The sequence below is a fragment of the Gopherus evgoodei genome, chromosome 1, assembly GCF_007399415.2.
Source record: "Gopherus evgoodei ecotype Sinaloan lineage chromosome 1, rGopEvg1_v1.p, whole genome shotgun sequence".
Lineage (NCBI taxonomy): Eukaryota > Metazoa > Chordata > Testudines > Testudinidae > Gopherus > Gopherus evgoodei.
Window position 1 is genome coordinate 2,763,125 of NC_044322.1, and position 27,086 is coordinate 2,790,210.

At 49.6% G+C, this 27,086-nt stretch overlaps 1 protein-coding gene across 3 annotated transcripts; it reads right to left on the reverse strand.

The window, feature by feature from the left end:
* Positions 1 to 11,238: 11,238 nt before the first annotated feature.
* On the reverse strand, positions 11,239 to 26,884 carry LOC115648420 (erythroblast NAD(P)(+)--arginine ADP-ribosyltransferase-like). Of its 3 annotated transcripts, XM_030556036.1 has the most exons (6): positions 26,766 to 26,831; positions 24,455 to 24,511; positions 16,543 to 16,620; positions 15,294 to 16,050; positions 14,098 to 14,136; positions 11,239 to 13,976 (listed from the first exon to the last, which is right to left on the reverse strand). In XM_030556036.1, exons 3-6 carry the CDS (start codon positions 16,618 to 16,620, stop codon positions 13,882 to 13,884), a joined length of 969 nt encoding a protein of 322 aa, XP_030411896.1. In that variant the 5' UTR covers positions 24,455 to 24,511; positions 26,766 to 26,831; the 3' UTR covers positions 11,239 to 13,881. The 3 variants fall into 3 exon arrangements, with proteins under 3 accessions (XP_030411896.1, XP_030411886.1, XP_030411878.1); XM_030556026.1 differs by lacking the exon at positions 24,455 to 24,511 and having other exon boundaries at positions 15,305 to 16,050; positions 26,766 to 26,884; XM_030556018.1 differs by lacking the exon at positions 24,455 to 24,511 and having other exon boundaries at positions 26,766 to 26,884.
* Between the last annotated feature and the right edge of the window lie 202 nt (positions 26,885 to 27,086).

Sequence of the window (27,086 nt, forward strand, 5' to 3'; positions counted from 1 at the left end):
AGCGTCTCTGTGCATTAACTCACATACAGCTGGCTCCTGAGGTCCTCACTCAGTTCTTACTCCAAGAGCAGTTTTGCCTCAGTGGGGCTTGAGAACGTACGGGCCACAGCCTCAGAATTTGGCCTTGTATTGTACATATACTAATACCTTTCATCCTGAAGGATCCCCTGTGCCACTGAAATGCAGCCACCTTGGGGGTGGAGCCCATCAGCCGGGGCAGAGCAAAGAAAAACATTTTGGCCAATGATATTGTAGCAAACACATCCCCTGTGGCAAGGGCCCCAGCATGTTTAATGGCTCTGCAGAGGAGAAAGGACCACAGACCTATTCTCCATCTCAGCACATTGCATTGGGTTTGTCAAGCAGGTAAGCTCCTCAGCAAGAGATGGGTATCTGTGAATTCTGAGACGGACATAGCTTCCCTGGGAATCCCCCACAGACAGCCGTTTCTCACATCTCTCTCACCCCAGCATCTGCAGCAGCATCCCACACTGAGAGCTGACACAGAGGGGTGCATTGTTTATAATATAGCTGTGAGCAATCCCAGGGGGGTTCGCTCAGCCTTTAGGGGAGAAGCAGCAACTGAATGGAAACTGTCTGGAGACCGGAGACACTCTAGCAAATGTCTCTCTTTCCTTGTCTGCACTTCTGTGCTATTTATCCAGCTTTAGGAGTAAATAGAAATTAAGGGACATTCCCAAAGGGAGATGAGAACCCTTGGGCTCTCCACTGAGTCAGAGAGGAATTGGCTGCTCTGTGCATTTGTGTATTTTTAAAAGTAGTTGATCAATAAGAAAACTAGGGATAATGCCCAGTTCTCCAGAGGGTCTGATACCCTGTAAATGCCCAGTATTAATGGGTAGGTAGTAGACAGAGAGATCTGGAGAACGGTGATTGAGGGAAGATACGAACGCTTTCTGCAGGCACAGAGAGCTATTGCTAAGGGGTCAGAGATCAGTAATTCTCTTCAGTAACTATCATCATACTGTGAAGTACCTTTCATTGAAGGATCTTCAAAACAGCTAGCAAAGGACAGTCACTATGAACATATCCCCATTATACAGATAGGAAAGTGAGGCACAGGGAAAGGTGACTTGGCTAAGGTCACACAGAGATTGAGTGGCAGGATGACAGATAGAACCCAGGGGTCCTGACTTCCCTGCCATAATGACAATCTCTCCATCATGCCAAGAGGGAAATGGACTTCCACTCTGGCAGGGCCTGTTGATTGGGTGGGAAGCAGAGGAAAGGTGGAAAAAGGGAGACAAAGCTTTTGCATCCTCCCAAGGTGAATCTGAGGTTTTCAAAACTAGCAGGAGTTTGTGAGCTTCCCACTTCTGTGAGGTGTGAACTCCGCACCCACTCAGAAACCTGCCAACACATCACAGTCACTGGGGCCGCTATGCGGGAACAGACTGGGGGCTTGGCTACACTTGCCGGTGTGCAGCACTGGGAGTTACAGCTGTCTTTGTACAGCTATGTAGGGAAAGCGCTGGAGTGTGGCCACACTGACAGCTACCAGCGCTGCAGTGTGGCCGCATTTGCAGCATTTGCAGCGGTGTTGGGAGTGGTGCATTATGGGTAGCTATCCCACAGAGCACCTCATCCCATTTTGGCGCCGTGGGTTGTGGGAAGGGGGCGGAGGGGGCGGGTCATTCTGCTTCCTGTCCCAATGCCCCGTGGTGCATCGCTTCACATCCCAGCAGTCCCTGTTTTTCCGTCCACATTTGGCGCCATTGTGACTCTCCCAACAGTTTCTGCGCAGTGCGATTTCTGTGGGAAATGGAGCCCGAACTGCTGAGGAGTATGCCGACGAGTCTCGCCAGCACTTCACGTGTGGCAGTTGAGCTATTCCTTCAGCTCCAAAGTGATGAGGAGTCCGACGATGATATCGAGTAGCTTGATGCGTCTGACACTAAATTGCTTGTGGCATTCAAGGAAATGCTCAGCACCGTGAAACGCCACTTTTGGGCTCGGGAAACAAGCACTGAGTGGTGGGATCACATCGTCCTGCAAGCATGGGATGAGGAGCAGTGGCTGCAGAACTTTCGGATGAGAAAAGCCACTTTCATGGGACTGTGTGAGGAGCTTGCCCCCACCCTGCGGCGCAAGGACACGAGATTGAGAGCTGCCCTGCCAGTGGAGAAGCGGGTGGCTATTGCAGTCTGGAAACTGGCAACTCCAGACAGCTACCGATCGGTCACGAACCAGTTTGGAGTGGGAAAGTCGACCGTTGGAATCATTTTGATGCAAGTTTGCAGGGCCATTAATCGCATCCTGCTAAGAAGAATCGTGACTCTGGGGAAAGTGCAGGACATTGTGGATGGCTTTGCACAAATAGGTTTCCCTAACTGTGGAGGGGCGCTAGATGGGACGCATATTCCTATTCTGGCACCACCCGACCTAGCATCCGAGTACGTTAATTGGAAGGGGTATTTCTCTATGGTTCTCCAGGCATTTGTGGACCACCGTGGGTATTTCATTGACATTTACACAGGCTGGCCTGGAAGGGTGCATGATGCATGCATCTTTCGGAACACTGGCCTGTTCAGGAAGCTGCAGGCAGGGACTTTTTTCCCAGACAGGAAGATCACAGTAGGGGATGTTGAAATGCCCAATGTGATCCTTGGAGACCCCGCTTACCCGTTTTAATGCCTTGGCTCATGAAACCGTATACAAGGAAGCTTGACAGGAGCAAGGACCCGTTCAACTACAGGCTGAGCCGGTGCCGAATGACTGTGGAGTGTGCTTTTGGCTGTTTAAAAGGGCGCTGGAGGTCTCTGTATGGGAAGCTAGACTTGGGGGAAAGCAACATCCCTGTGGTTATATCTGCGTGCTGTACCCTCCATAATATTTGTGAAGGGAAGGGTGAAACATTCAGTCAGGCATGGACCTCCGAGGTTCAATGCCTGGAGGCTGAATTTGCACAGCCAGAGAGCAGGGCTACTAGAGAGGCCCAGCACAGGGCTTCAAGGATTAGGGATGCCTTGAGGAAGGAATTTGAGGCTGAAAACCAACAGTAATGTTTGGTGCCTTGCACCGGAGTGAAGTGCAGTGGTTACAATGTTAGTAGGAATCTTTTTCCTAAGCTGATTTGCAGTGCCTGTTTCTTTCCTGGGCTACGGTATCTTTGACTTTCTGCAATAATAAAGACTGTTTTCAAAGCCGAGAATTCATTTATTGAAAAGAAAATAACTTTCTTGACAGACACACAACATTTTGGGAACCTCAAAGGGCAGGGGTGTGTGGTGGGGAACTGTACAGTCACAGGTTTGAATATGTCCTGTCTGGAGTGCTGTGCAATGACTGCTGCACTTCAGGATGCCTATACTGCATGGTGATGGGGGTTGAGTGCAGAGGGTAGGGGTCGTAGTTCTCAGGGCTGGTTGGTGAACGTACAGGTGTTGGAGGCAGCTGGTGGAGATAAGAACCTGGATGCTGGGGAAGGGAGTTTGGAGCTGACATTGAGGCATAAGGGAAAGAGCTTTGGGACGGGGGGTGGGGCCGTGTGGTAGTGCTCTGCCTGCATGGCTACGAGCACCTGGATAGAGTCTGCTTGGCGTGCCAGGATGCTTATCAGCTGCTTTGTGCTTTTCTTCCTGGCCGCTGCGTTTCTCTAGTGGATCCTGCTTTCCCTTTCCCTCCAGTCCTGCAGTTTTTGATTCTCTCTGGCAGAGTGATCCATAACTGCTTGCAGCATATCTTCTTTGCTTTTTTGCAGCTTCTTCCAGAGGTTTTGGAGTCTTTGAGCTGTTGATAACACGGCCAGCTGAGAACTCAAGGTTGCTTGTGGAAAGGCAAAAAAGGCAACAGTTAACAGAGGCAGCATTGTTTATATCTCACAGACAGTTATTCCCACATAGTGAAGGCGTTTACAGTCTTCACAATAGCATAATTTTCCCATACCAAAGGGAGCACACATAACCCACAGGAGCCCTGAAATGGTGAGTAAGGGGGACTGATTGCTTCAGGGCTGTGCAGGGATTTCTGTGCACTGGGGAAAGCAAACAGCTGCAGGGGGCACCTACACTGAACAGTCTCCCAACATTTTCCACAGGAGTTGATCCTGGAAGATCTCGCTGCTGCGGGTCACCTGGGAAGAGAGGGAGGGTCTTCTACAGCAATGCGGATTCCGCCCTGGCCCCTATGCAGCTTTCCTGTGTGCAGCAATGGTCCCCCCACCCCTCGCGGCACAGTGGCGCGGACGCGTTAGCCTGACTGGGACAAGGACCACAGTGGCTCTCCCTATTAACTTGTGCAAGCGCATTGCCCACGCTCTGGCTGAAACTTTTGAAGATATTACTGAGGCCGATTACAACGACATGATAGACCACATCTAGGTATGCATGCATGCATGCAGCCCTAACCCTCCCGCCTCTCCTGAAACATTTCCATCCTGAAAATAAAAGCCGTGTACCGGGAACCCACTGCTCTGCTTGTCCTTCACCAAGAACCAGCTGCTGCAACTGGCTACCTTCCTCCTGGCTTGAGAAGAGCTCCTGGCTGCATGCCTCCTGGGATTCCGGGATGTCTCCCCCTACCCCAGTACCCTCACTCTCGGTTTCCTCCTCCCCCGCCTCTGCCTCCTGTCCCGCTCTGAAGTGTCCATCGTGGTCCTCAGATTGGCGGTGGGGTCACCCCCAAGTATCACTTCCAGCTCCTTGTTAAAACGGTTGGTCCTGGGGCTCGTTTGGCGTGTGGAGGCATGGTCACCTGGAAAGATTCACCGATTGCGCTGCACACCTGGCTGAGCAAACAGGAAGGGGATTTTTTAAATTCCCGGGGCATTTAAAGGGTGGGTCACCTGAGGCCAGGGCAGTAGAGTTCGAACTGATGAGCAGAGTGGCTGAACAGGCCTTCTGGGATACCTTTGAATACCTCTGGAGGCCAATAACAGCGCTTTTGGTGGCCACACTGGCGGAGCAGCGCTGCATCACCAGCGCTGCAGTCGTTATTCCCCAGGCAGAGGTGGAGTACAGCCAGTGCTGTAGCCAGGGAGATACCACCAGCCACCACCAACGCTGCAACTCTCCAGTGTAGCCAAGGCCTTAGGAAAAGCAACACCAACAGAATACTCCTGTGAACAGAGAGCTGCCAGGGGCCTGTCCTGGGGACAGAGGCCTTGCCTTCCACCCCCCACAGCTGCTGTGATACAAAGGGGCCCTATAGGCATGATAGAGACTGGATTAGTGTTTGCATTAGATTCATTCTCTTCCTCTTGGTTCATTTCCTCCCAGTGATGGAATTGAAATCGAATGTCCCAGGCTGAGTCAGACTTTCCAGGAGTGTCCTGGCTGGAGGGTGCTTGGATTCTCACACCTGAATCTCTGCCTGCTCATCTGGCACGTCAGGGTATTTCTCCAGTGCGGAGCACCTGGGTTTTTAAGCCTTGGAATGAGACTGAATGAATTCTACTCTCTGAGCCCAACAGGGGCACCATGTCCACCTGTATACAAGTTACTAACAGTCTGTAGCTGGCCAGCGTGGTTTGACCTTCGTCTGTAGCTAAAAGCAAAGGGGGACTGGGCCCTGATTTGGCTGCATTACTTGTTTATAATTTATGATTGTTATTTTTGTTTATAATTTATGATTGTTATTTGTGTTGTGAAAACCTCCAGAGGCCCCGCTCCACTTCAGGGCCCCCTGTGCTGGGCCTTTTGCAAACACAGAAGAAGAAACAGTTGCTGCCCCACGGAGCTTAGAAATCAAATTAAGACAAGACAAAGTTACTGTGTGTAGCAAACCAGACATGGAGTACGGGGGGAGATGGAGGAGTAACAGCACTAACACTGGGTGGTTATTTAGGCTGCTGGGTGGGTGCGAGACAGCCCAAAGGCACAGCCCTGCCCAGGCTGTGAGAAGTGTGTCCTGGGCCTTTCAGATCAGAGCGCATGTTCAGGGGAACTAGATTGGGGCTAGTGAGAACGGGCCATTGGCTGGCAGACACACAGCTGGGAGCACGTGACTCTCCGTTAGCTTTTGTAACTGCTTTAGTGCTAATCACCATCCCTTCTCAGAGGCCACAACCCCTGGTACCAGAGGAGAGGGCAGAGAACAGAGGCTGTGGTGCACAACAAAGGAGTCATCATGGAGAGGGAACAGTTGAAAGCCCCCAAGGAGTTGAAACTCTCCGGTAATGCAGCAGACTCCGGGAAGGGATTGAGGCAGAGTTTTGAGGTAGATCTATGCAAGCAGCTGGGTTCGGTGAGAAAGGAGACCGGCAGAAAGTTGCAATCTTCTTAACCATTACAGGACTTGAGGTAGTGGGCATCTTTACTGTCATGCAACTCAGGCTTTGTCTACACTAGCACTTCTGTCGGTAAAACTTTTGTCAGTCAGAGGTGTAAAAAAACACCTCCTGACTGACAGAATCGCGGTGTGCACAGTGCTCTGAGAGTGGGAGAATGCTCATTGTGGGGTGGTTTAATCATTCAGGCAGGAGAGCTCTCTCCCATAGGCATAGATCGTCTACACGGGAGACCTTACAGCGGCACAGCTGCAGCGGTACAGCTGTAAGGTGTGTAGTGTAGACATAGCACCAGTCAGGCAGAAAGTGCAGGTTATTACACACTTTTTCAGATATTTGAAGAGCCTTGCATACCGCAAAAGAGCGAAACATTCAAAGGGTAAAAGTTTCACCTTAGAAGAGAAAAGTAAGGTGAGTCCTTTGAACAGACGTAAGCAGGGGAACGGTCTCACTCTTGTTGGGAACTTTTCTGGCTTATACACCACCCTAGTGAAACGGGCTAGTGAAAGGATCAGAATCCTCGCTCCCATTCCCTTCACCCAGAGGCCTGCCTGACCTCGAGGACTCCCTTCCCACTCTCCTCTAATTTATTAAAGAAACATCTACAAAATACAGCCACAAATAGAGGTTTCCACACAGCTCAGTCTTCAGCCTTGTCTTGCTTGTTTACCAGGGACCACACACTGCCTGGAACTCTACACAGTGCATAGAGCCCAATGATGTGCTGCAAGGAACCAAATCAGTGCAGCATGTGACTCTACGGCCCTGATTAGGGTCTTTTGGTAGCAGCACACTAGAAATAAGAAAGAATAATCTCCATTTAATGCATGGAGAGGCTGTGCCCAAGGTCATCCAGCGAATCCGTGGCAGAGGTCGGCCTCTCTGCTCCCAGCTCCCTAATCTCTAGTGATGCTTTATCTCTAGTTAAATGCCTTGGGCCGAATCCTCTGCTGGTGTAAGTGGGTGCAGCCCCACTGAAATCGGGGGAGATCCCCTGCACTAGAGAAACCCGTGGAAAGAGAGCACCAGGACTCTGTGCTGCTGCATGGACTGTGCGAGCCCGGTCTGAGAGAGATTAAGCCCTTCCTGTTGCCTCAGTTTCCCCATCTGTAAAAGGGGGATACCTCCTGGGAGTACTCCTGGGTACTAAGCAATAGTCTGTGAAGCACCTATCAACAGTCAACTGTGTGACCATGTGTCATGGTGCCTCAGCGGGACACAGCTGAGGATGCCAAATTCAGGATAAACTGCTGAGAAATATTTCAGACCTGTAGCCATGTTAGTCTGTATCAGCAAAAACAACGAGGAGTCCTTGGGGCACCTTAGGGACTAACAAACTTATTTGGGCAAATATATGCCCTAATAAATTTGTTAGTCTCCAAGGTGCCCCAAGGACTCCTCGTTGTTTTTTTGCTGAGAACTAGGGCAGACTCACCCCAAACCGTGGTTATTCTATCATTGGATTATACCAAACCAGTAACAAAAGTAAACTTCTGTCTCACCACACTGGGTAACAAGAAGCCCAAAATGCAGTGTCCTAAGGCACATGGCTCACCAGCCAGACACTGGATTGTATGATGAGGGGTTATTGAAAACCAGTTTAATCAGATACAGGGTCTTTCCAATCCCAAGAGATCAGCCACATAGCCAGACCTATCTATAAATCAGATCTTACCCAATGATCACGCCGCTCCCAATCCTTTAGCAATTAAAAACCAAAGGTTTAATAATAAAAGAAAAGGAGAAAAGACATAAATGGTTAATAGATCAGCTACATACAAGTAGTTTTTCAGTGTTCAGAGAGCAGGATCACAGCAGCGAGGGAATAAACTGCTAGCTTGCAAATGTCTCTCTGGAATCATCCAGACAGGTTGGAAGTCATCCTTTGTTGTTCAGACCTTCCTTGTTAGAAATCCAGTCCAGAGAAATGAAGCAGGAAATGAAGACAAGATGGAACTGTCTCGGGGGTCCTTTTATATCCTCTGCCCTGTGCATGGAATTTTACTGTCCCAAACAAAGCTCACAGCATCTGTCTGTGGAAAGTTACTGGCTCAAGTTGGAGTCCTGGGTCACATGAGCATGTCACGTCCTCACATGCTTTGATGACTCACAAATGAAGCCATTGCCCATATTCTTCCTGAGGCGTGTTTCTTCTCTGGCCCATTGCGAGAGCTAAGTGTCCTGGAAGCGCCATCAATTCATAGCTGTCTGGTCTTAATGCAAATTCTAACTGAGGAGTGTTACCCGAGCATACACCACTTGAGTAAGATACAAGTCCATGGACAATAATCATAACTTCAGATACAAAGATGATACATGCACATCAACAGGATAATCATACTTAGCAAATTGTAACTTCCCCATTGGCATGACATACTTTGTACAAGAGTTGTTGCAATTTTGTATAAACAATGATAAAAATGGTCATATTCAATCAGACAGCGTCATACCATGTTCTCGTCCCATGACAGAGCTACAGCTGCTAGCCACCTAAGGAAGGGGCATTGCCCAGGTTTTAACAGGGTAAGCAGCTGGGACACTAGAGCCACTCGAGGCCGGGAAGAGCAGATAAAAACCTGTTTTGCTGCAGGGATCCTGCTCTTTGTACAAAAAAAGGAGGAAAGAGTTCTTTAAAAGTTAGAGGTGGATGTCTGTGAACTTGGCTGTTTCCTCCAAGTGTCGCCAGCCAGCCCCCGTGGCTTTGAACAACCTGCCCAGCCAGGGGGTCTTTTGAGAGTCCCTGTGTTTCCAAGGACAGAACTCCTGGGATGAGGTCCCCAGGGTGCAACGTGGACTGTGGGACCACTGAGTCCTCTGTCCCACCAACCTGGGGTGTTCCTCACACTGTGATGCTGAGTCAAGCCACAAACCTCTGGCAGGTTCTGCACTGACACAGCCATCCACAGTGAAGTCCTTGCAAGCTGCATGGAAATTTTTAAAGACACCATAATGGAGGCTCAACTTAAATGTATTCCCCAAATTAAAAAAACATAACAAGAGAACCAAAAAAGTGCCACTGTGGCTAAACAACCAAGTAAAAGAAGTAGTGAGAGATAAAAAGGCATCCTTTAAAAAATGGAAGTTAAATCCTGTTGAGGGAAATAGAAAGGAGCATAAACACTGACAAATGAAGTGTAAAAATACAATTAGAGAGGCCAAAAAAAGAATTTGAGGAACAGTTAGCCAAAGACTCCAAAAGTAATAGCAAAAAATGTTTAGGTACATCAGAAGCAGGAAGCCTGCTAAATAACCCATTGGGCCACTGAATGATTGAGGTGCGACAGGAGCACTCAAGGACGATAAGGCCATTGCAGAGAAACTAAATGAATTCTCTGTGTCTGTCTTCATGGCTGAGGCTGTGAGGGAGATTCCCAAACCTGAGCCATTCTTTTTAGGTGACAAATCCGAGGAACTGTCCCAGATGGAGGTATCAATAGAGGAGTTTTTGGAACTAAAATTGATAAATTAAACAGTAATAAGTCACCGGGACCAGATGGGATTCACCCAAGAGTTCTGAAGGAACTCAAATGTTAAATTGCAAAAGTACTAACTGTGGTTTGTAACCTGTCCTTCAAATCGGCCTCTGTACCAGATGATTGGAGGATAGCTAATGTGACAACAATTTTTAAAAAGGGCTCCAGAGATGATCCTGGCAATTACAGGCCAGTAAGCCTGACTTCAGTACTGGGCAAACTGGTTGAAACTATAGTAAATTACAGAATTATCAGATACAGAGATTAACATAATTTGTTGGGAAAGAGTCAATATGGTTTATGTAAAAGGAAATTGCACCTCACCAATCTACCAGAATTCTTTGAGGGGTCAACAAGCATGTGGACCAAGGGGATCCAGTGGATATAGTGTACTTAGATTTTCAGAAAGCCTTTGACGAGGTCACTCACTAAAGGCTCTTAACTGGTTAAAAGACAGGAAACAAAAGGTAGGAATAAATGGTCAGTTTTCAGACTGGAGAGAGGTAAATAGTGGTGTCTCCCAGGGGTCTGTACTGGTACCAATGCTGTTCAACATATTCATAAATGATCTGGAGAAAGGGGTAAACAGTAAGGGGGCAAAATTTGCAGATTATACAACACTACTCAAGATAGTTAAGTCCAAAGCAGAAAGCAAAGAGCTACAAAGGGGGATCTCACAAAACTAAATGACTGGGCAACAAAATGGCAGATGAAATTGAATGTTGATAAATGCAAAGTAATGTACATTGGAAAATATAATCCCAACTATACATACAAAATGATGGGGTCTAAATTAGCTGTTGCCACTTAAGAAAGAGACCTTGGAGTCATTGTGGATAGTTCTCTGAAAACACCCACTCAATGTGCAGTGGCAGTCAAAAAAGCAAACAGAACATTGGGAATCATTAAGAAAGGGTTAAATAATAAGACAGAAAATATCATATTGCCTCTATATAACTCCATGGTACGCCCACATCTTGAATGCTGCATGAAGATGTGGTTGCCCATCTCAAAAAAGATATATTAGAATTGGAAAAGGTTCTGAAAAGGGCAACAAAAATGATTAGGGTTATGGAACAACTTCCACATGAAGAATAATTAATAAGATTGGGATTTTTTGGCTTGGAAAAAAAATGACTAAGCGGGGGACATGATAGAGGTGTATAAAATCATGACTGGTGTGGAGAAAGTAAATAAAGAAGTGTTATTTACTACTTCACATAACACAAGAACTAGGGGTCACCAAATGAAATTAATAGGCAGAAGGTTTAAAAGAAACTAAAGGAAGTGTTTTTTCACACAACTCACAGTCAACCTATGGAACTCTTTGCCAGAGGATGTTGTGAAGGCCAAGACTATAACAGGGTTAAAAAAAGAACTAGATACATTCATCGAGGATAGATCCATCAATGGCTATTAGCCAGATGGGCAGGGCTGGTGTCTGTAGCCTGTTTGCCAGAAACTGTGAATGGGCAACAGGGGTGGATCACTTCATGATGACCTGTTCTATTAATTCCCTCAGGGACACCTGGCATTGGCCACTGTCAGAAGACAGGATAATGGGTTAGCTTGACCTTTGCTCTGACCCAGCAAGGCCATTTTTATATATGTTCTTATGTCTCTCATGAGAAAGCACTGATTGGTCCTACACACCTCGTTCTGGGAAAGGGCTCAAAGCTGACAGTCCAACATGGAAAAAGGCCCCTCTCTCCAGCCCATCAGCCAGACCCCTAGAGGCCCAAATCAGTGGGAGTTAGGTGCTTAAGGACCTTTGTGAACCAGTCAGAAAAAACCCATTGGATGATGATTTCCCATGGACATCTCCTATCTGAGATCTATCAGTTAGCCAGTTCTCACTCCATTTGATGAGTGCTCTACTGATACTGTCTAGCACTAGTTTGTTAATCTGAATGTCATGTGGTACTAGGTCAAACAACTTGCAATGGTCTAAATCTACTTCATCTCTCCAGTTCTCTTTATCAACCAAATTTTTTATTGCTTAAAAAGGCATGAATTGTAGCCACACCCTCTAATTCTTTATTGACTAAATCCCCTGTCCACTTTTTCATTATTACACCCAGGACTGATGACAAGCTAACAGGTATTTCATATCCAATCCATCTCTTTTTGAATACTGACATAACCTTAGCACTCTATCAGTCTTCTGGGATATCCCTGGGGTTCTAATGTTTATTAAAAATTAACATCGGCAGGGCAGAAATCTCCTCAGCCAACTCTTTTAGGACTCTTTGGGTGTGAGATATCTGGGGCTGCTGATTAAAAAATATTGATCCCTAGTAAGTATTGGTTACCATCTTCCATAGCTACCAGTGAACTGGAAAGAAGTTCATGTTCATGAGTGCATCATCCTGCTTCTTTGCAAATACAGCACAGAAAGGTTTATTGAACATTTTGGCCCTTCTGCATCATTATTAAAAGTGTTACAATCTCCATCTAGTAAAGGCCTATACCAATCTTAGGACTTCCTTTGTTTCTAATATACTTAAAAATCATCTTATTTCCCTTAGCCCTGCTAGCCATGGATTTATTGCTGGTGTCTTTTGCTTCCCTTATCCATTTTCTATACTTTATAACTTACCATTTCTATCAACTGCTATTCACTCCCCCTGCTGCTAAATGGGATGGACGATATCCTCTTGTCAATGGATGGAGGGCAGACATCTATGTGCAGTCTCCTGGACCTCTTGGCATTATTTGACACTGTTGGCAATGAGATACTTCTGTCTCACCTAAGAGGCAGCAAGAGTCCAGAGGGATGCACTAAAAAGGTCTGAATCCTTCTTGGAGGGACACACCCAATTAGTGGTGATGAGAAACTGCACCTCCAGCACTGGATCCCTCCCTGGAGGAGTCCCACAAGATCAGTTCTCTCTCGGGGACTTTTCAACATCTCCTTGCAGCCTCTATGCGAACTGAACGTACAATATGGACTCAAATGACAGCAATACCAAGCTCCTCCTCTCCTTCCCGTACGACCACATCACTACCACCAAGATGGCTCGGTACTTGGATGGAACAGCTGGCTGAAGCTGAACCCAAGCAAGACAGAGGTGATGCTGGTGGGCAGAGCAAAGCATTTTGAAGAGTCAGCATTCATGGTGCAGCCTCCTTTGACTGAAGGTTCACACCCACAATAGGGCAATTCAGTCCTTAGTCTAGGAGGCCTCTTGAATGCCTTGCTGATGCTGAGCTCTCTCATAGCAGCGTCTGTGACTAATGCTTTCTACCATCTCCGGTTGACTAGGAGACTACCTCCCATCCTGGTGGATGATGACCTGGCCACAATTATATAGGCCTTAATCACTCCTGTCTGGACTGTAGCAATGCAGTATACCTGAGCATGATGCCTTCACTGCTTACAAAACTCCACCTGCTACCGAAGGCTGCAGAGAGTCTCCTCAGCAACACAGGCTACTGCGAGTGCATCAGACCTGTTCTCCGCGCTCCACACTGGCTTTCCAGAGAACATCAAGTCAAGTTCAAGGTCTTGGACCTCAGCTGCAAGATATTCAGTGGCCGGGGACTCTCAGACCCTAAAGTTCCAGCAACTGCATTTCCCTGGCACAATGGGACTCTCGACAGCACGGGTAAAGCTCATTGTGCAGGAGACAGAACTTTCTCTGGGGACCAGCGCAAGGCTGACCCAGGAACTCGATGATCTCAGTTTCTTAACAAGGAGAAGGTTATGGAGTGACATGATTGCCTTCTATCGGCACTTATAATAGGGAACGGGAACTTGATAAGAGGGCTCTTAAAGTTAGCAGGCAAAGGTCAGACAAGATTCGTTGAAGGTTAAATTGGGACTAGAGACTAAATAGAAATTTTTAACGCTGAAGGTAACTGACCACTGGAACAATTTAGCAAGGATCAGGGTGTATCTCCATCACTTGCCACATTTCAATCAAGATGGGATTTTTTTCTCAAAGATCTACTCTAGTTCAAACAGAGATTAATCCCAGGCAGTTCTAGGGCCTGCACGAAGCAGGAGGTCAGGGCAGATGATCACAATGGTCTCTTCTGGCCTAAGACACCAGCAGATGGGCTCCAGAGTTTCTTTCTTCTCCGTGTCCTTTTTCCTCAAAGCAATTTTTACAGTTTTAATGATAGCTCAGGGAGAAAGCGAGCATGCTGAGTAGGACGTCAAAGGAAGTCAGGCGTTCCCAAAGCACTTGACGCCAGAAGAACTCCACCGAGGAGGTACAGGCACTGTATGCCGAAGGAGAAACTGCTCATTCCTGAAGATGCCAAGAAAAAGTATAAGAAATAATTACAGTGGGGGAAGAGTAGTGGGGGCACGGGCAAAAGTAATATCTGTGCTGCCCCCTAGAAGCATCAGATTGTCATTAATGTTCTTACCGGAGCTGAAAACGCATCTCCGGGTCTTGCATCTTTTCTCTGCCAAAGAAACCAACAACATTAAAACAAAACCAACCCAGCATGTCACTTTCACCTCCTTCTCTATGTCAGGTCAAGAGGCTCTGAGATAGGGACCTCATGGGGTTATGGGTATGGTGCCACCATGCTGACATACGGATGACCCCAGAAGAACCGGGCTGGTTGGGAAAGGAAAGGGCCAATCTGCTGGGCAGCAGGGCTCCTTCCCCTGGGGGAGCTGTTTGGATTGAATTCTCCCATGCTAAGCTGCCTCTTTTCAGACCTCACTGGGGGTGGCACAGAGGGACAATGCAGGGAGGGTCACGTGGAAGAAGAAAGCGTTTCCATCCCTTGCTCTGGGCCATAACTACATCATTCTCCTGGAGCTCTGCTGGAGGTACAAGCTCAGGACCCACCAGGCCATGGAGGTCAGTGAATTTCTCGTCCACTGGGCATGCTATTATTTGTATTGCAGTAGAACCTAAAAGCCCCCAACCAAGATCAGGGCCCCATTGTGCTGAGTAGGGCTCAGACGCCATCCCTGGCCCAAAGAACTCAGCCTTTCAGTAGCCTAGGAGAGGGAGAAAGGAATTGCTCGTATCCCCCTGTTACAGGCGGGGAGTTGCTCAGAGACATGAACTCACTCGCCCAAGGTTGTACAGGGCATCCACAGTGGTATAGGGACATGAGCTCAAGCCTTTGGAGTCCTAGTTCAGTGCCTTGCCTACATGACTGTCTGGAGGCTCTAGGATAGGACCATCATCTCACATTGGACTGACCACCCATAGCCAGCTTATCTCAGAGGCAGCTGCCCTCACCCCCTCCCAACAGGCGCTAAGCAAAATGGCATCAGCTTCATCCTGGTCTCACTTGAGGCCCAACTGCAAACACAGAACCAGAGCTGGCCTGGGCCTGCGGCTCAGCTGGTGTCACCTTGGAGCCAGTTCACACCAGATCTGACCCTGTTTCCATCCGCAGACCCTTGTCTCTGACTCTCCTTCCACAGACTGAAACCCCAGCTCCAAACAGCTCTGACAGCAGAGTGAGTTTGGAGCGTATAATTCGGCCAAACCATCCCCCCAGTTCTTAATGCCCTCCAGGCTGGTGGGAAGCTCAGACCAGGATCCCTGAGAGGCCACAGGGAGCAGAAGGCCGCTAACCCCATGGGTGGACATTACCTTTCACATACTCGCAGTTGTAGTTGCTGTAGCTGTCCAGGGACAGGAGCTGGATGAAGGTTCTGTCCTGAGCCCTGGAGAAGTTGGTGACCTTGAATATCTCGAAGGGGGGGATCAGCACTTCGTTCTCACCGGGGAAGAAGGAGAAGTTTTTGATGATGACCCCATGGCAGGTCTTTATGGAGAAGAATGTGTCCTGCCCAAAATGCAGGGCACTCTCGTTCTTCAGGGACGTGGACGTGAAGTGGCCGAACCGGACGGGTTTGCGACTCTCGGCTTTGAAGCGGATGCCCCGGACTCCGCGGTACACCTGGTGGCACTTGGTGGGCTCGGAGGCCTTTAGGACGTGAAGGGCTCTGGTCAGGAGGAAGTGCAGGGTCTTGAAGTTGAAGTTGTTGAGGTAAAAGTCCCGAGTGCGGCCTGCCTCTCTCACAGCTGCGTTGAACTCCTGGTGCAGGGGCTGCTTGTACAGGGGGCCCTGGCTGGTGTAGGCCAAGATGGCGATGGCGTACTCGGGCTTGAAGTTCCGTGGCATGTAGCTCTTGTCCTTCATCTCTTTCCAGCTGGAGGCTGCCTCCAGCCAGGTCTCGGCGTAGTTCCTGTTGTTGGCCAACTCGGTGAGGTTCAGCTCCCCCAGCTCGGCCTCCATCATGCTGACGCAGTCCTTGTACTGGTCATCGAAGGAGCTGAGGGCCATGTCCAGCGGTGACTCTCTGACAGAGAAGAGGTCTCTCTTGCAGAGGGAGAAACACTGGACCTGAGGGCAGCAGGAGAACAAGGTGGCAGGCGCAGGCAACAGATGGTGGAGCAGGTCTTAGCCAGGCTACAGGGACAGCAATAGCCAAATGACACATGTAAAGTGTTGGGGGAAGGGAGCATGAGGGAAGGGTGGTCCAGTGGTTAGGGTGGTAGCCTGGGATGCTACCTACTCTGCCACAGAATCCCCATGTGAGCCTTGGTCAACTCCCTTGGTCTGTCTGGGCCTCAGGTCTCTGTCTGTATAATGGGGATACAGCTCTTCTCTGCTGCCTGGGATATGCAAGGATAAAGAGTCAGATCCTCAGCAGGTGTCAATGAACCACAGAAGTCAATGGAGTTAGGCTGACTTATGGCAGCAGGGGATCTAGCCCATAGAATTAGCCCTACACCCTGCTCATCTCAATGGAGTGTTAATGCTGAACCCTAATGATGACAACATTGTTAACTGTTTAACTGCTGCGTGTTTTTAGCAGAGCCACCTAGGATGTACCTGAGGGCTTTCCACAAAGATCCCAGCCAGCAGCAGGACCAAAACTAGTCTGAGACGCTCCATCTTCGCCATCCACATCTGGGAAAAAAATACACTCAGTCCGCAGCCAGTACAGACCGCAGCGAATCAGTAAGCAACTTATTCATACCAAGCTCCAGTCTGTGCAAGAGACAGAGGAAGAGCCACAAAACACCTGGGAGATAGTGGGAAGTGGTGGGGAGGTGGAGGCACACCTGTCCAGGCCATTGTTTTCCCCTGTACCCTAAAGATTTCTGGCCCTTTCTACAGAGATACTAGAGCAATCTTGTTTTTCACTGTGAGGGCCCCATGCAAGACTGCAGCTTCTGTGTGCTAGGTGCTGTACATACACACAAAGCAAGCGAGAGATCCCGCCTTGGGGAACTTCCAATCTCAAGACACAAGGCCAGAAAAGTGGAATTATCTATATTTTACAGATGGGAAACTGTGACTCAGAGAAACTCAGTGAGAAGATCCTACAGGATGTGTGAGGCTGAGATTGCAGGTGATCACAGATCTTTCCAATCCTAGCTGTCATCTTCCAGTAGGGGCCTGCTCAGAATTCATTGCTGCGGAAACAGCCCTGAAGCCAAGAGTCTGGGACCAAAGGGATGCCTTTGGTCCCACAACAGTCGGTTCTTTTACTATCTCTCTGTCTCCAGTCATGCCAAGCAATCAAGAGAAGCAAATCTGGAACCAAGAGAGGGAACAGTACCTTTCACTGGGGCCTCACGTGACAGCAGAATTACTCAGGGATAGCTGAGCCACTTTAAACAACACAGGAAGCAACACGGCTATTCCCCTAGACCACAATTTAGGCCATTTAGAGCCGCAGCCATCACAACACTTTTGGTGGTCTCAATGTGCAGCCACCAACTCTTGCACGTAGCTCCTCTGACAATTTTTCCTAAAATCAGCAGGTCTGAATGAGCTCTCCCCTGACATCTGTGCTTCTGTTTGTCTTTATCCCCATTCAAAGGGGTTAGACTAGATGACCTGGCAGTCCCTTCTGACCCTGTGGTTCTATGTTTCTGTGATACAGTGATGCACTGGGGGAAAAGTCTTCAGGAGCAGACCATATTTGCATAGACACGCCCACTCTTCCTAGGTGTTCAGCAGGCAACCTGCTTTGTCAAAGTGATCTGTTTTGGTTGGTTTGGGATTACAATTCGCTTTGAATAAGAACTTAAAAATGGCCACACTGGGTCAGACCAATGGTCCATCTAGCCCAGGGTCCTGTTTTTCAACAGTGGTCAGTGCCAGGTGCTTCAGAACGAATGAAAAGAACAGGGCAATTATTGAGTGCTCCATCCCATTGTCCACTCCCAGCTTCTGGCACTCAGAGGCTAGGGACATTTCAGAGCATGGTTTTGCATCCCTGCCCATCCTGACTAATAGCCATAAATGGACCCATCCTCCAGGAACTTATCTAATTCTTTTTTGAACCCTGTTATAGCTTTGCCCTTCACAACAGACCCTGGCAAGGAGTTCCACAGGTTGACTGTGCGTTCATAGAATCATAGAATATTGGGGTTGGAAGGGATCTCAGGAGGTCATCTAGTCCAACCCAGTGCTCAAAGCAGGACCAATCCCCGGTGTGTGAAGAAATACTTGATGTGTGAAGAAACACTTCCTTATGTTTGTTTTAAACCTGCTGCCTGTTAATTTCATTTGGTGACCTCTAGTTCTTGTGTTATGAGAAGGAGTAAATAACACTTCCTTATTTACTTTCTCTCCCCCAGTCATGATTTTATAGACCTCTATTATATCGCCCCTTAGTCATCTCTTTGCCAATCTGAACAGTCCCAGTCTTTTTAATCTCTCCTCATATGGAAGCTGTTCCCTGGCCCTAATCATTTTTGTTGTCCCTTTCTGTACTTTTTCCAATTCTAATATATCTTTTTTTAGATGGGGCAACCACATCTGCATGCAGTATTCAAGATGTGGGCGTACCATGGATTTATATAGAGGCAACATGATATGTTCTATCGTATTATCTGTCTCTTTCCTAATGGTTCCCAACATTCTGTTCGCTTTTTTAACTGCCACTGCACATTGGGTGGATGTTTTCAGAGAACTATCCACAATGACTCCAAGGTCTCTTTCTTGAGTGGTAACAGCTAATTTAGACCCCATCACTTTGTATGTATAGCTGGGATTATGTGTAGGCAGGGGTGATGAGATGTTGTTGTCCTTACTGTATGAGTAAAAGGCAGCTGAACTGTGCTTAGCCTGCCCTGCTTGAGAGGGTGACTCTAAACTGAACCTCACTTGTTGAGCCAGGGGTAGGGGTGCGAAATCCCATTGAGGGTAGGAAAGGGGCAGGGACAGGTGTTCCTATCTGACAGAGTGGAAGCTGTCTGCAGAGTCTCAGATACCCTCTGATTCTTTCCTCACCAGCATTTGAAGTGGACTCTGGAGTACAGATGTAAGGACCTGCATTAAAGAACCCCTAAGATTATTCCTAGCAGCCTAAGTTAAAAACTTCCCCCAGGGCACAAATTCCTCCTTGCCTTTGGATGGTATTGCTTCCACCACCAAGTGAGTTAGACAAAGATTCAGGAAAAGAACCACTTGGAGTTCCTGTTTCCTCAAAATATCCCCCCAAGCCCCTTCACTCCCTTTCCTGGGGAGGCTTGAGAATAATATATCAACCAAATAGGTAACCAAGCTGAGCACAGGCCAGACCCTGGGGTTTTTAGGACTCTGAAAACCAATCAGGTTCTTAAAAGAAGAACTTTATTATAAAAAAAGAAAAAGAGAGAGAAGCACCTCTGTAAAATCAGGATGGAAGGTAATTTTACAGGGTAATAAAAAGATATAAAACAGAGGATCCCCCTCTAGGCTCAACTTTAAAGTTAAAGAACAGGAATAAACCTCCCTCTTGGCATAGGGAAAATTCACAAGCTAAAACAAAAGATAATCTAAAGCATTTCCTTGCTATTACTTATGATTTCTGTAATTTTATATGTATTATTCAGGATCTTTTAAGGAGATGTTTTTTCCTGCTCTGGTCTTCTCTCTGTCTCAAGAGGGAACACACACACATAAGAGAGCAAACAAAGCCACCCTCAGGATCTTCTTTCCCCATTGGTCCTTCTGGTCAGGTGCCACCTAGGTTAATTGAACTGATTACCCCTTACAGGTAAGTGATTCTGTACCCTGGCCAAGAGGGATTTTATATTACTGCATACATAAGGTTGTTACCCTTCCCTTTATATTTATGACATAAAGACAGAGCTGACTAGACTCAATGGAGGGTCCTTGTTACTCTTTAGTGCAGTGGCCCCCAACCTTTTTGTGGCCAGTAGCACATTCATGTTTTCAGAAGAGTGTGGCGGGCGCCTGCAATTACTCACATACAGGGTCAACTCCAGGCACCAGTGTAACAAGCACGTGCCTGGGGCAGCACATGTTACAGGGTGGCATTCCGTCCATTCTGCAGAGTCAGAGTGGGTTTTTTTGTTTTTGTTTTTTTGTCTTTGTTTTTTTGGGTTTTTGACGCCAGTTCTGGGCAGTGCAGAGAGAAGCTGGAGAGAAGCTGGGAGGTCAGAGAACACTGGCACCCGCAGCCTGCAGCCCAGGAGTTCTCTGTCCTCAGCGTGCATGGGGCCGCTGCTTCTCTTGAGCTTAAGCCGCGGCCCTGCACCTGCCAGGGCCAGAGAACACCGGCGCCCGCAGTCTGCAGCCCCGGAGAAGCCAGAGAGAAGCCGCAGCCCTGTGCCTGCCAGGGACCAAGAACACCGGTGCCCACAGCCTGCAGCCCTGGAGTTCTCTGTCACCGGCAGGTGTGGGGCTGCAGCGTCTCTTCCCTGCTGGGCACTAGGCGGGTGCACATAAATGCCCCGGCAGGCGCCATGGCCCCCACGGGCACCACGTTGGGGACCACTGCTTTAGTGATTCCTGGAGCTGATGTCACTGATGGGCAGATCTAGGGGTCGAGCCTGTCCACTTGGTACAGGGATTGTGCTGGAGTGAGAGATGACTAATAGGCAGTAACACAGACGTTCCCCACTGCTCAGTGAAATCCTGAAGTGCTGGGCTGGGTGGAGAAGCCGCGGAATGTGGCATCGCTGAAAAGGCAGCAAGCAGCAGCAGAGGTAAGAGCAGCAGCCCCGAGTCAGTTGCAGAGGAGGTGAGAGCAGGAATGGCTTTGCTCTATATCCCCTTTTCAGGGGCGGGAGATGGATCCATGTGAACACACCTCTGGGTCTTCATGCAGGCCAACCAGCTGTGACTGGGGTGCAGTGGAGGGAGAGGGGAGTGATGTGTTCGAGGGACATTCATTCGCCGGACTTTCCCACCACAAGGGTGGGAAACTGAGGCACAGGACCCCGCCCAGCGTGCTGTGGAGTGGGTGTTTACTTATGATCACATGGAATGCGTGTGTGGTGTTGTCCCAAATTAATGCTTGGTTCCCTTGTCCTGTTAATAAAAGCTCTCTCCAGGAGTGCACTTGTAACACCAACAGACCCCGGGTTGTCAGTGGGCAGGATCGAACCTGGGGCCTCTGGAGCTTAGTGTTTGAGCCTCTACAGCATAAGCTAAAAGCCAACTGGCTTTTAGCTAAGGCTGTCGAGTAGACTCATGTAACTCCCCCTAAGTGGTCTCAGTGCCCTAGATGGGACAGAGCACTGCACCCAGGAGATGTGTGGGTTACATGCTGACTCACGAGAGGAGAAGTCTTGCCTCTTGGAGGTGTCCAGGGTTGTATTTCATTTTCCCAGATTCCTTAGCAGGGCTTGAGCTTGTTGTGCTTCTTATTGTGAAGAGGAACCCCCTAGACACTGAACCCGGCCCTGATTGCTGCCGACTCCACCCAGGAGAAGGGCTACATCACCCAGGAGGCAGCCACAAAGGGAAATGTTAAGGAACGAAGCCTCACACAGGGTACGTTTGAGCTGGGAGGTGAGTCCCAGCCAGCGTAGATGTATCTGGGTACACCTTGGACATACCTATGTGCCTGTGCTGGCAAGGGCATCAGCTAGGGCTGGCTGCCCGAATACATACCCCGGGGTCAGGTGGGATTGTACTTGGGCCGGCTAGTCTGAGCTGCTGAAAACCTGCTGCTATTTTTAGAGGCTGGCTGAACCAGAGCTAGCGCAGTTATGTCTGTGCCAGCTGGCAAGCGCGCTGCCCAGCGCCATGTGTCCATAGCAAAGGCCGTAGGGTGTACCACATGTTACTTGTACACTTCATCACAGGTAAAGTTTGGGGCTTGGCACTGAGCCCCAGCCCCCACCCTGAGGAGTCTGAGCCCCTTCTCCTGGCTGTGGATGGTTCTCAGTTTCAGCAATTTACCTGATTGCCAAGTGTTTTCCTGCTGTATTTAACTGTCTTTAACGCTTCAGTGCAGACAATTACTCACTCCACCCCCGCGGAACGGCCCGTGTGTTCACAGATGGCAGCGCGATGCTTAGAGGCGCTGGGTGGGGTGTGGGGCAGGCTGGTGGGTCAGGCATGGGGCTGCCGGCGAGGAGGCTCGGCTTCTCCTCCCAGCTTTGCCAAACTCTTCTCTGTAGCCTTGGATAACTCTCTCCCTGTGCCTCTGTTTCCTAATTGGTAACGTGGAGGGAGAACAACACTACCCCAGCTCAAGGGGCTTCTGTGAGGGTCAGATCCTTGGCTGTACCTGTCTTGACAAGCAGGGCCGGCTTTAGGCCTATTCCACCAATTCCCTCTAATCAGGCCCCATACCTAAGAGTGCCCTGTGCCCAGTGAGAATCCCTTCCCTGGCTAGAGGCACCTTTTTAACTTTTACTCACTCGGCTGCGCCCCGGGTCTTTGGCGGCACTTCAGCAGCGGGTCCTTCAGTGCCACCGAAGACCTGGAGTGAGTGAAGGACCTGCCGCCAAAGTGCCACCAAAGACTCGGAGCACTGCCCGGTGAATACAAGCCCCACGTGTTTTTTTTTGTTTTTTGTTTTTTTTAAAGTCATCCCTGCCGGGGCCTGGTCGAAACTGTTCGAATTGGGCCCCACACTTCCTAAAGCCGGCCCTGTTGACAAGCACAGAGCATCGTTCGCTCCAGCATAACGCAGCTGGCTGCAGCAGTGATGCTGCTCAATGCCTAAGATGCGTCTGCTCTGGGTACCAGGGGGGTGAGCACAGGCTGTACAAACCCACCTGCAACCCTGGGTAATTCCTCGCCTGGCCAGCCCATGCTGCCGCCGCTTCTCTGCTCTGAGTTGGCTAGATTCAAACTGGCTCAGGTGCCAGGGCAGCAGGTTTGTATAATTTTTGTTGGTGCCCAGAACAGGTCCAAGTCCCACTCCCCCACTCCTGCCTTGTAAGCCAATATATATTTTCTAAATAATGTAAAAATGTGAGGAGTCTGGGGTGGGGCTTGTGATGAGGGGTTTGGGATGTGGGAGGGGCTCAGGCAGAGGGTTGGGGTGTGGGGTGAGGGCTGTTGGGTGGGTCGGGGATGAGGGGATCACGATGCAGGAGGGGGCTCAGGTTTGGAGAAGAGGGTTAGGGTGCAGGGGGATGAGGGCTTTGGCTGGGGATGAGGGGTTTGGGGAGTTGGATGGACTCAGGGCTGGGGCATAGGGTTGGGGTCAGGGGAGTGGGTGAGGGCTCTGGTTGGGGGTGCTGGCTCTGGGGTGGGGCTGAGGATGAGGAGTTCAAACTTTGGGGTGCAGCAGGCAGGCTGCCCCGGGGCTGGGGCCAGAGAGAAGGACACCCCCCAGCCCTCTCCTGTAGAGGAGTGGTCACCCCGCTCCTGCCATGAGGGGTAAAAGCAGCCTTGGGGAGAGCTGGGGCTGAGAGAAAAACCTAGGCTGACTGGGGAAGCAGCCTCAGCTGAGGCCATGCCCCGATCAGTCCACAGCTGGCCCTATAAAGGGGCTGCTAGGCTGGAGCTCAGAGTCTCTCTCTCTAGAGTTGAGAGGTCTTGGCTTGGCTGCTGGGAGCTGAGCAGGGCTCCTGGACTGGAGCAGGGCTGGGGGAAGGCCAGAGGAGCTGTGGAGCTCTGGCCTTGAAACCCCCCAGACTGCAGCCTTGCTAAAGGCTGGAAAAGGTACTGGGGTTGCAGAGGGCAGCCCAGGGTAGGCAAAGGCAGCAGGTCCAAACCCTTCTTGCTGATGATGAGTGGCAATTACACTGCAGTCCGTCCCAGTGAGTGGGGGCTAGACAGGAACTGGCAGTAGCCAAGGACTGAGGCGAGGTGGGGTTAGGGGGCTGGGGGTTCCCCGGGGAGGGGAGACCCAGTGAGACTGCGGGGTACTGCAGGGGTCAGAACCCCAGAGAAGGGGCACCGAGGTCCAGGAGGGACACCGGAACCAGTGGCAAGCTGAGACATCGGCCTGCAAAGGGCGCTTCTGAGGCTGGTGAGCTAATTCCTTGGATGACCAGCAGGAGGCACCACACCGGTGACTTGGCACACTCCTACATCTCCCCACCAGCAGCAGATCCACCTCTTCCCCCCCTGCACCACACTCACCTTGCACCACTGTCACTGCACATGCTCCTAGGGCCCCCTCAGGTTCAGGAAGCCCCCTCACTTTCCCTGCCGTGGGTGTCAGAGTGGAGGCTGCCATCACATGTGTGCCTCTATCCCTGCTGCTGCCCCTCACTGGGGATGAGGGTGGGGCTGCCCCTTGCCCGGGGGGGGCGGGGGGGCCCTGTGCTGCTGGAGGGTCCCATCGGAAAAGGGAAGAGTCTGAGGCCAAAGGGCAGGGTCAGGTTCAGCCTGCCCTGGCATTAGCGTTTGGGGGGCACTAGGACCCTGCAGTTGATGCCAGGAGCCAGCAAAGCGGAGCACAGCCTGGAGTTTCGGGGGCAGCCACCCGCTTCAGACAGGGACGCTCCGGGGCCTGGCGGAGGCAGGCGGGGCCCGGGGAGAGAGCCAGCACCAAACATTGACGAAGGCTCCAATGGCCCATATAACTCACCACCCCTGCTCAGGTGCGACCACACGAGCTGCAGTCGCTCCCTGGGATCACAGTCCCCTGAGGACAAGAAAACAAACAACCGCTGCTGCATTCCAGGAAAACTCCCAGAGACAAGGCGAGGGAGGGAATATCTGTTATTGGACCAGTTTCTGCTGGGGAGAGAGACCAGCTTTGGAGCTCCACAGAGCTCTTCTGCAGGTCTGGGAAAGGAACTCCCAGCATCACCGCTGAACGCAAGGTGGAAGGGCTTGTTTATCATAAAGAGTTAACGCGTGTTGTAAGGGCCCATTCAAGATGAAGTGGCCTGTTAATGCCCCTGCAGTCACAGGACAACAAAGAGGGGTTGAGGGGCTGGGCGGGGGGTTAGTGGGTTACAAATTGTAATAAACCATAAACTCACTGTCTCTGCTCAGTCCCCGATCCCTATGCTCTCAGGTGAACTCACGCAGGAAAAGGATAAAAGACAAAACCACCCGATCTATCACCTGTGGGCAAACACTCTTCACAAAGGTCAGAGAAGAGCAACAAAAATGATTCAAGGTCTAGGAAACGTCACCTAGGAGGAAGATTGAAAACATTGGGTTTGTTCTGTCTGGAGAAGGGAAGACTGAGAGGGGACATGATAACAGTTTTTAAGTACATAAAAGGTTGTTACAAGGAGGAGGGAGGAAAAATTGTTCTTGTTAATAGCTGAGACTAGGACAAGAAGCAATGGGCTTAAAATGCAGCAAGGGAGGTTTAGATTGAACATTAGGAAAAACTTCCTAACTGTCAGGGCGGTTAAGAACTGGAATAAATTGCCTAGGGAGGTTGTGAAATCTCCATCATTGGGGATTTTTAAGAGCAGGTTGGACAAACGCCTGTCAGGGATGGTCTAGATAATACTTGGTCCTGCCTTGAGTGCAGGGGACTGGACTAGATGATCTCTCGAGGTCCCTTCCAGTCCTACGATTCTGGGATTCTATCACTCTCTAGCTGACCTTTCAGTCCTTATCCTCAAAGGAAACCTGCACAACACTTTCAAAAGACAAACCTGGGAGCTTGAATTCATTACTCTGCTAGACACTAAGGGTATGGCTACATTTGACATTTCAAAGCACTGCCGCGGCAGCGCTACGGGAGCGCTGCCGCGGCAGCACTTTGAAATGTGAGTGTGGTCAGAGCGCCAGTGGGAGAGAGCTCTCCCAGCGCTGCACGTAAACCACATCCCTTACGGGTGTAGCTTGCAGCACTGGGAGCCGCACTCCCAGCACTGCGGCCCTGATTACACTGGCGCTTTGCAGCACTGTATCTTGCAGTGCTCGGGGGATGTTTTTTCACACCCCTGAGCACGAAAGTTGCAGCGCTGTAAAGCGTCAGTGTAGCCATGGCCTAAAACTCATGGCCTGAGCAGAGATGCTGGATTTATGGCTTATTACAAGGATCTGTAACCCGCTCACCCCCTCTTTGTACTGTGACTGCAGAGGTGTTAATGGGCCACTCTACCTTGAATGGGCCCTTCCACTATGTGCTAACTACTGCAACCTTTCTACCTGGCATTATGCTATGACACGCTGAGGACCCTTCCCACCCTGAAGATCTGTGTAGCTGGAAAGCTTGTCTCATCAACAGAAGTTGGTCCAGTAAAAGATATAACCTCACTCAGCGTGTCTCTCTAATACCTGGGGTCAGCATAGCTACAACTACACTGCGTATAGGAAAACTCCCATGCCTTTGTGTCTCCTGTGCACATTCTATTGTACAGCCCCTTTGTTTAGAAAACTCCAGTTTTACAAGTGTGTTTGGGCGTTCTCCGAGAAGCTGATCAAATCGACGTCCATCTGCATTAAACACCTTCATGCAAGACAGACACGTTTCCTCAGCTAGTGCACGACTGTACTTCATTGGGCTGTGAAGTGCGTGGGCCCTGTGCAACCGCAATATTTGTGTGGCACACAAACAGTCAGCAAGTTGGAATACAAATATTTCACTTGCGGAAAGAGAGAGATGCAGCAGCAGAGTGCTCCAAAGGCCTCTCCATAGAGATTAAAACCCTTATCATGTCACTTTCCCTTGCAACCCTAAATAACACCATGGCAGGTACAGAACAGTCGGAACAACCGACAGGTTAATTTCTGTCTTAGCTGGCCCAGGAAATACTTACAACAGTTTCTTGGACAAGTGGAGTCATAAAATTAAAGCCCTCATTTAATACTGTCCCTCCCCGGCCGTTAAAAAGTTCACTTTTGGCAGGGCGCTGCCCTCTGCTGGGGCTGAAATTGACAAGATTTTTGGTCTGGCAGGCTGAGTTGGAAGAAGTGAGAACTTTTACCTGGGTTCTCCTTGCCCCAGAAGCAGGCGGGGAATAATTGGGGCGTCTCTGCTTCCCCCAGCTCCTGTGGAGTAGCGGCTGCTCTTCGCTCTGGGGCCTTGTGGACATGACAGCTGAGAAGCAGCTGGTTTTTCTTTTTATGGCAATTGCCAACTGCATTAGCCCAGGTCTGGAGTTGATCCACCCCTTCTGCTAGGCTATTTATATCCCTGCATGGGCTTCACGAATAAGGTTTGTTGACATATTGCGTCTCTAACTGGGCTGGGATAATACTGCCAGGCAATGTCCTTGCACAAACCGAATGCGCTCTAATGGGCTTAA